The 9586-nt window shown below is 48.4% G+C and overlaps 1 protein-coding gene across 1 annotated transcript; it reads left to right on the forward strand.

Annotated features, from left to right (window-relative positions):
• Positions 1–1914: 1914 nt before the first annotated feature.
• Positions 1915–2850, forward strand: LOC309685633 (olfactory receptor 6E1-like; the record flags this gene model as incomplete). The annotated part of the gene is made up of 1 exon (XM_082501371.1): positions 1915–2850. One exon carries the CDS (start codon positions 1915–1917, stop codon positions 2848–2850), a length of 936 nt encoding a protein of 311 aa, XP_082357497.1.
• Between the last annotated feature and the right edge of the window lie 6736 nt (positions 2851–9586).

Here is a 9586-nt window from a genome sequence, read left to right on the forward strand (position 1 = left end):
GCTGCTTACAAGTCACAGACCTTCTCCTCTGTCTTCCTGGGCCCAGCTGAGTTTAACCTATGTGCTGGGATGTGTTTCCTTTGCTGCAGCGCCATTTGCAACCCCTCATACTACTCTGTCCTTACAAACTCCTGGTTGTGCTCCATGCTCATCTTTAGCTGCTGGGAAATGACATCTCTGTCCATGCTCAGCCCCACCAACTTGTATGCCATCGGACCCTCTGTGCCCAGTGTAGAGACTGCTTCTTCTGCGGCATCGTCCCTTTGCCGGGAGCAGCCCGCATGGGCACCAGCTACTATGAAACATTAGCGTTGCTCTCTCCTCTTATTTTCAGATAATTTAGGTGTCACCCAACAGATTAAGAACACACAACCCTTTGGGTGTTTGAACTGACCCAGAAAATGGAAACTGGGACTGTGACCTCTGTTGCACTGACTCACTATGCTCATCCTGCTGTAGGTGACTGAGCCTGAGCCACATCCAGCCAGTGGTTTAACCTCAGAAAGTTTTCCAGGCAAAGCCAGTGCAGAAATTACCCTGTGCCAGACTAGAGGCAAAGAACAAGCCGGGCGATTGGGTTCTAAGACAAGCCTGAGCCCCAAGCTCAAATGTCCATGCAAGCATGGGGCACCGCCCTATACTGAACTTCCCATTTTACTCCTTGGGTAAGTGCTACCCATTCTGCCCTGGACAGAGCCTGCGGGGACAACACAGGCTGTGGAGAAGCTTTGCATCCCTGCTTCAAACCCACCATCTCCTCCCCACCCTCTCCTCCCCTTGCATTTTGAATCATCCTAATTTGGGGGGTCATCTGTTCTGCTTCTTTCTATGTCTAAAAGCAAATGCAAAGATGAAGAGAAAAACATCAGTCTTTAATGCGCTATTTTTTCTTGTGCTTCCTTCTGTTAGATGTGTATTTTGATGTAAAAAAAGAAAACCCACTAAGTTAATGAGTCAGAGATTTGAGACTCGAATAATGAGTTTCATGTACTTCGTTGCAGGTGCCTATGAGAACTTGCTTCCCCAAGGCTCCCTCTACAGTCAATGGAGACACAAGAAAATGCTAGAGGTTGGGTCCTCCCAACCCATAACTGGCATGCCAAAGAAAGATTACAAATCTCTTCCAGACACTCTTCTCTTGCCCTGCATTTAGGTCAGGACATTTGGTAGTAATAGCAATGAGCCGCTGTTTGGAAACCACTGCATTTCGGCCCAGACGAATGTCAGAGGAGACCGTGTGACAGAGTGTGTGGAACCATGGTAAATTTCAATCATTATTTAGAATACTGAAGAAGACAAGTTCTATGTGGTCCCTATTCCACCCACTCCCCCTTTCCGGAAGAAAGCAAGAAGAGAGCAAGAATCTGTGGAAGAGAGCAGGGGATTACAAAAGAGGTGCTCGATATTACTTGGTTTGAAATCAACAAATCCTCAGGGATTCCTAGCCCAAAAAGGCAAGTACTGAAAAGTACAAAAAAGAGCTTTCAACATACACATTTGATTTGATTTGATTTGATTTGATATTTAACATTTGTGCAATAGAAGAGATGAGTTTGGCACACAGGTATGACAGACGTTTGCAATAGGTCTGAGTGAATTTGGAATTTCCCAGGAATGGGCTGAAATGGCTAAAAGCCTCTTTAAAATCTTCTGTTCTGCAGAAAGAACCCTTTGTGAGTGTTTGAAAAAGGTAGAAAGAAGACGACAAATACTCTGGGGACTCTAACTGAAATGTAAAACATAAAAGCCAGGGTGTGAGAAATGCTTGGAGGACTATCTCTGTGTTCTATAGGAAGACTGCAGGAAAACAAAGGCGTAGAAGAGGAAGGATAGACCTGGTCATCCAGACCATGAAATTATCACACTTGGCTTTGTGCCGTGTTCCTGTCTCGGCAGGATGAACTGAAATTCAGCATGGGACCAGAAAATGAAACTGCAGTTACTGAGTTCATCCTCGAGGTTTTCTCGGGGCTTGATCAAAGACTACAGCTATTTCTCTCTCTGGTCCTTCTGCTCATATACCTGACAACAGTGATGGGGAACACAACCATCATTTTCCTCGTGTGTGTGGATCACCGCCTGCAAACCCCCATGTACTTTTTCATCAGCAACCTGTCCTTCCTGGAAATCTGGTTTACGTCCTCCACGAGCATCAAATTGTTTGTGATCCTGGGTTCTGGTAGGAGAACAATCTCACTAAGCAGCTGCTTTGCCCAATCCTATTTCTATTTTGCCCTGGGCTGTACAGAGTTTGTTCTACTTGTTGTCATGTCCTTTGACCGCTATGTTGCCATCTGCCAGCCTTTGCGTTACACTGCCATCGTGAAGCCTCAGCTCTGCGTCCACTTGATTCTTGCTGCTTGGGTCATGGGCATCACACTCTTGACTTACCGTCCGGTCCTCCTCTACAAGCTGACTTTCTGTGGTTCGAACAAGATCCATCATTTTTTTTGTGACAACTCCCCCTTATTCAAATTGTCCTGCTCTGACACCAGCCTGATTTGGAAAATAGACTCGGTTTTATTTTCGTTTGTCATTCTCGGTTCCTTATGTTTAACTCTGACATTTTACATAGGCATCCTTCCCTGTATTCTACACCTCCCAGCAGCCTCCGGCAGGAAGAAGGCCTTTGCTACATGTTCTTCTCATCTCACCACCTTGGCCATCGTATACGGGAGCTGCATTGCTCTCTATGTGCATCCTTCAGGAGATGTTTCCTTGGAGGCAAACAGAATGGTAGCTTTGCTGAACACTGTCCTGTACCCATTCTTAAATCCATTCATCTACAGTCTTAGAAACAAGGCTGTGACACTGGCCCTGAATGAAGCCATTGCCCGTGCAACACGATAGCTTTTCCCTCAATCACGATGCCTTTCGGGACAGCAACTCCAATGATCTGCTCTCCTATGTTAAATAATACCAATGAATATGCATGTAACCACCAAACACAGATGTCTCAGGAGATTTATGTTCTCATTGGATTGATTTAGGTTGAGTGATAAGAAGCTCATCTGCAACTGAAGAAGGCACAAGCAATGTCAGGGGTGTAACTCACTTAATGTCCTGCTCCCCAACCCACCACAGCAGAGCCACCAGCTCATCAAGAGCCCATCTCCAGAAATCAAGAAGAGCACAGAGGCACAGTGGCAGATGGAAACCCCAATTACAGACTCCTGAGGAAGGACCATCTCAGCTCAGCTCCTTCCAGGGCTGTCCTGGAACAGCCATCAGCCCCAGGTGTGAAACCCATCAAGAAGAATCACAGAGAGCAGCTCTCTGGATCACCATTTGGACTACGGGGATTGTTGCCTAGGGCTGTAGGACACATTATGGGTACGCTCCTTTTGATGCAGCCCAGGATGTGGTTGGCTTTCTGGGCCAGTAGTTCCCTGAGCTGCACTTTTGGCCTCCTTCAAAGGTGGGTCCAACACTTGATTGTCCTCTCTCACAAGAGACCTCTACAAATCCAATGACTTTTCAAAAATTATATTCCGCAGAAATACTGATCTTCCCCCGCAACTTCATTGCCACTATTCTGCCTGTTAATAAAGTGGTTTTAATATCTCTCATCTTTCAGACCTGTATCACCTGTTTATATACAATGACCATTTCTAAAGTCAGCTTTTCAGATGCAGACTGTCTCGACAAAGGCCTTTTCTATTGCACTCCACTTTTCTCCTGCCCTTCCTCTTTGGTCATTCAGATTCCTGTCACCTATCCAGCTGCTGCTTTGAGCTTCAGGGAGTTACAAGTTTGGCTGTCTTTCCGTCGTCTAATTATCTCCTTTAGCCAAGTCTGTAACTACGTTTATATCTCTCTTTTTGTACCTGTCCATCTAAAGCATTTCTGATAAGATCATCCCTTGTAGCAAAGCAACCTCATTAGAGGCAGCTTGTCCTGAGCATCTGGTTGCAGAGGGTGTTTTATTGTTTATCAAACTTGATCATGCTTTACTTTTCTCTGCTTGCAAAGAGGAAAACTCCTCCTGCGCCTGGGTGCAGCCAGGTCTCTGAGGAGCACAGGAGGGAGATGGTGCAATGGAGCTGTAACACCCCGCTGCAGACTTCAGTGGAGAAGTCTGAGGTAAGGAAAAGTGATGCAAATCCCAGTTGGCCAATGACAGGGATGGGGAGGACAGGGAGGTGAGGAGCAAAGCTGTCCATACAGTCTCAGACCTCAGGGGACTGCTTTTCCTTGCTGTCCAGACCTCCTGAGGAGACCCTCTGCATCAATATCAACTGCTGACTGCTTCTATCGCATCTTTCTCACTGAAAAGTTAATAAAAAGAACCTTTGAAATAAATAAAAAAATATTTTCTATTAGGTTCTCTGTAAAATCTTCTTTCTAAATTACACTATGAAACATCTCCAATTATCTTTCTTGAAGACTTGAAGAAAATTACAGGGAAAGAAATAGCTCATTAGGACTTTCTGTACCTTAACGAGCCCCATGATGTATTTGGTCCTGACTCCATCAACCTCAGACACTGAGAGGAGACTGAACAAGGGCTCCAGAAGTCCAAGTCAGAAGCAAAGTACCTTGAAGCCTTGATTGGCCCCACTGAGGGTCGTTACTGCCAAAGTCTCCCCAGGGACTCGTTAGAGAAGATAACTGGAGGCTGTGGCTGCAGGTAGGCAAAGGCACTGTGCAGGTGGCTGTAATGCTGAGGAACCCCTTGGCTTGGTTGATGCAGCAGAAAGGCCAACCCCTGACCCCCAGGCCCTGGGAAGGCAGGTCCTGCCCCTCACTGGTGGCTCAGGGCTCTTCCTGGGGGTGGTGGGGTGTGAGGGTGAGTGAGGCTGAGTGTAGGAAAACCGCACACCACCTCCCGGCTTCCCCGAGCAATGGGGAAGAAGAAACCAAGTCCAGAGCCTCACCATAAAGTTGTGCCTGTGTTATGGTTTGAGAAACCCCTCAAAATTTATTGTCATTTAGACAATCACTCTGTCACCCGATGACCCCTGCCCACCCAGGAAAGGGAATCAGGCAAAAAACAAGCAAACACATGGGTGGAAATGTCAACAGATTTAATAGACAAAGATTGGATAATTTACGTTACTAAAACCAAAGAACCAATATGGATCCAGATACCAATACAAAATATACAAAGACTACACTCAGCCAACGATATCAGTCGGAAGCTGTGCACTCCCAGCAGTGGACAGTAAATGTGGGACACTGCGAGCGCTACAGCTTCGGGAGGAGGGGGAGGGCTGGAGGATCTGGCACTGGGGAAGAAGTTCTCAGGATGGCAGCCATCAAGGGAGAGAATGAACTTTGCAGCAAACTTTCTAATCTATATTGAATGTGACGACGCTCATGGTATGAAATAACCGTGGTGGAAGCTTGGGTCGAGTGCTGAGGTCTCCTCCTGAGGTCCCCGCACCGGGTGAGCTCGAAAACGCTGAGACCTCGAAACCCACACACCACAGCTGGCTATAAAGTAAATATAGTCACAAATTCAGACACTAGAGTCCTCTAAAAGTGCAGTCTCACTCAAATTACTGTTATATTTGTCTTCTAAAGTATATATACACACACACGCAAAAATATAATTCTCTAAAGTGATGAACTATTCCTTTAAGAGGTCTGTTGAATTTCTGTCGTTCAAAACGAGGAGTCCCATCTATCGTAATTGTCAGCAGAACTGCTACCCTGGACTTCCGGGGGGCAGACTTGGGGCTTTTCAGGAGCCTGGTTGACAAAGTCCCCTGGGAGGCAGTCCTCCAGGGCAAAGGAGCCCAGGAAGCCTGCATGTTTTTCAAGAAGGAAGTCTTAAAGGCGCAGGAGCAGGCTGTCCTCCTGTGCCGAAAGACAATCTGTCAGGGAAAAAGACCGGCCTGGCTGAACGGGGAGCTAGGGTTGCAACGTAGGGAGAAAAAGAGGGTTTATGGCCTTTGGAAGGGCAGGCCACTCATGAGGACTACAAAGAGGTAGTGAGGCTATGTGGGGAGAAAATTAGAAGGACCAAAGCCCAGCTGGAACTAAACCTGGCTCCTGTTTTCAAGGGCAACAAACAAAGTTTCTATAAGTGTATTAGCAATAAAAAGAAGACTGAGGATAATCTCTATCCTCTAGTAGATGGGACCGGTAACATCGTGACCAAGGATGAGGAAAAGGCTGAGGTACTTTATGCCGTCTTTGCCTCAGTCTTCAGCAGTAGAACCAGTTGTTCTCTGAGTGCCCAGACCCTTGAGATAGAAGACAAGGATGGGGAGCAGAATGAAGCCCCTGTAATCCAAGGGGAAATGGTGAGGGACCTGCTTCAGCACCTGGAGGTACACAAATCTATGGGGCTGGATGGGATCCACCTGAGGGTACTGAGGGAGCTGGTGGAAGTGCTCACCAGCCCACTTTGCATCATTTATGAGAAGTCCTGGCTAACCAGGGAGGTCCCAGCTGACTGGAGGTTGGCAAACGTGACACCCATCCACAAGAAGGGCAGGAAGGAGGATCCAGGGAAGTACAGGCCGGTCAGTCTGACCTCGGTGTCTGGGAAGGTCATGGAACAGATCATCCTCAGGGCCATTACATGGCACATGCAGGAGAATAGGGTGATCAGGCCCAGTCAGCATGGGTTTGTGAAAGGCAAGTCATGCCTGACAAACCTCATTTCCTTCTATGACAAGGTGACCCACTTAGTGGATGAGGGAAAAGCTGTGGATGTAATCTACCTGGATTGTAGCAAAGCTTTTGACACCGTTTCCCACAGCATTCTCCTGGAGAAACTGGCTGCTCATGGCCTGGACCACGTGTACTCTTCGCTGGGTAAAAAACCATCTGGATGGCCGTGCCCAGAGAGTGGTGGTGAATGGAGTTCAATCCAGTTGGTGTCCAGTCACAAGTGTTGTATCCCAGGGCTTGGTGCTGGGGCCGGTTCTCTTTAATATCTTTATCAATGGTCTGGATGAGGGGATCGAATGCACCCTCAGTAAGTTCGCAGATGACATTAAACTAGATGGGCGTGCTGATCTGCTTGAGGGTAGGTTGGCTCTGCAGAGGGATCTGGACAGGCTGGACTAATGGGCCGAGGTCAATGGTGTGAGGTTCAACAAGTCCAAGTGCCGGGTCCTGCACTTGGGTCACAACAGCCCCATGCAGCACTACAGGATGGGGGCGGAGTGTCTGGAAAGCTGCCCGGCAGAAAATTACCTGGGGGTGTTGGTGGACAGCCGGCTGAATGTGAGCCAGCAGTGTGCCCAGGTGGCCAAGAAGGCCAACAGCATCCTGGCCTGTATCAGGAATGGTTTGGTGAGCAGGACTGGGGCAGTGATCGCTCCCCTGTACTCGGCACTGGTGAGACCCCACCTTGAGTACTGCGTTCAGTTTTGGGCCCCTCACTACAAGGACATTGAGGTGTTGGAGCGTGTCCAGAGAAGGGCAACAAAACTGGTGAGGGGGCTGGAGGACAAATCTTATGAGGAAGGACTGAGGGAACTGGGGTTGTTTAGCCTGGAGAAGAGGAGGCTGAGGGGAGACTTTATCACCCTCTACAACTTCCTGAAAGGAGGTTGTAGAGAGGTGGGGGCTGACCTCCCTGCTGACAAATGATAGGAGGAGAGGAAATGGCTTTAAGTTATGTCAGGGGAGGTTTAGACTGAATATTAGGAAACACGTTTTCACTGAACGGGTTCTTAAACATTGGAATAGGCTGCCCAGGAAGGTGGTGGATTCACCATCCCTGGAGGTGTTTAAAAACAGGGTAGATGTGGTACTTAGGGACATGGTTTAGAAGTGGTTTCTGTCAGGGTACATTAATGGTTTGACTTGATGATCTTAAAGGTCCCTTCCAACCTCAGCAATTCTATGATTCTATAACATATACTGCTGAATGGTGTTATTGCTGCCTGGGTATTTCCCCTTGTTGAACTCGGTGAAGTTCCCCTCTGCTCCTTTCTCCAGCCTGCTGAGGTCCCTCAGAAGGGGAGCACAACCATCTTGTGTAGCAGCAACTCCTCTCAGTTTCATATCGTCTGCAGCCCGCTGAGGGTGAACTCTGCCCCACCATCCAGGCCATTAACCAAGTTGTTAAAGAGCGTTGGTCCCAGTGTCAACTCCCCACGTACAGACGTAGTAAATGACCTCTAGCTGGATTGCGCATCTCTGGTCACAACCTTCTGACCCCAGGTGTTCAGCAAGCTTCCAATCGACCGCCCTTTCACAGAACCACAGAATCATAGAACCTATGATAGAGAACTCCTATATTCTTTTCTGTGTTCTCTCTCTAATCATAGAGATCTCCAGTGACAATAATGGCATTGTTCCCCTGTTCAGCCCCACATTGCCTGACAGAATTCGGGGCAGCTACTCAATTTCAGGTCTATTCAGAGGCAAGGTCTGACCCCTCTCTATCCCACAGTGACACGCGTTGCATGGACATGAAGCACATCGCACAGGCATCCTCACTCACTCCCTTGGTGATACAGTCAATGAAAAGACCAATAACTTGAACAGTGTGCCCGAATATATCTTGTCCTAAAGGAGAGCACTGTCCAGGCCCAGCAATGGTCCATATCAAAACTGAATTGAAACTCAAAAGGAATTCCAGGGCACCAAGATGAGCTTTTGCTACTTCGGGAACAGTTAAAGAAGCCCAAGGGATAATGTAGCAGCACTGCTGAATTTAGTAGGAGTAAGTGTAGATAGATCTGAGATACTTGATGTCCTCTTTTCCTCGGTTACCACCAGCAAGGTCTCCCAGGCCTTTGTGCTTTGAGGCAGGATTCCAGAGGAGAACAACCTGCAGTGGATGGGGAACAAGCCATGAGCCAACTACACACTTACCAGTGCGTAGGACCAGAGAGTTTGCATCCAAGGGTGTTTTGTTTTTTTTTTTCACCAGGAGGTGCTGCTCTGTGATGATCCCAGCAAGAAAGGCACTCAGCCTCCATAAGGGACCTTTGAAACTCTTCTGACATCTACCCAGAGAAGCCTCCAGGTGCATGAGCAGGTTCCTATGAAGAACCGTAAGTATCCTGGCATTCAGTGGCCAGGCAAAGCAACAGGGTGCCAACAGTCTGGAGGATCTTGGGATGACTTCTTAACACAGCTGCCAGGTGGGCCAGGAAGGGTGGTGCTCACCTAGCCCAGGTACTGGCCAACATGGAAGAGCTGGTCAGGGTGTGATCAACAGTGTCAGCCCTGGCGGTCGTGACCAGGAAATAGTGGCGTCCCAGGTGCCAAAGAGGAGTGAGGAAGGCCAGCAGCTGAGCACAGATGGGCAGGCTCCAGAGAAGACGACTTTGACGTGTGTGGGAGACTGATACAAGCGGTACCCTGGGAAGCAGCTCGGAAGGGTGAAGGAGCTCAGGGAATCTCATAGGCCTTACAGGACAGCCTCCTCCAAGGGCAGGAAGGATCTCTCTGAACAGCCATGAAGAGAAACATCCCTCTGAGGAGGCTGCTGGTGTAAAGTGAGTGAGCGCCAGGGCCAAAAGGCAGCAGGCAGGAGGTGGAAGCAGGGGCAGCTGCCAAGGAGGAACTGAGAACCCTTGGCCCAGCATGGAGGGAGGGTGTCAAAGCCAAAGCTGCCATGGGCTGGAGCGTTGCAGTGCTGGGGAGCAAAAGCCAAAAGAGCTGATGCAGG

The sequence above is a fragment of the Vanellus vanellus genome (genome assembly GCF_965231255.1).
Source record: "Vanellus vanellus genome assembly, contig: HAP1_SCAFFOLD_147, whole genome shotgun sequence".
Classification (NCBI taxonomy): domain Eukaryota; kingdom Metazoa; phylum Chordata; class Aves; order Charadriiformes; family Charadriidae; genus Vanellus; species Vanellus vanellus.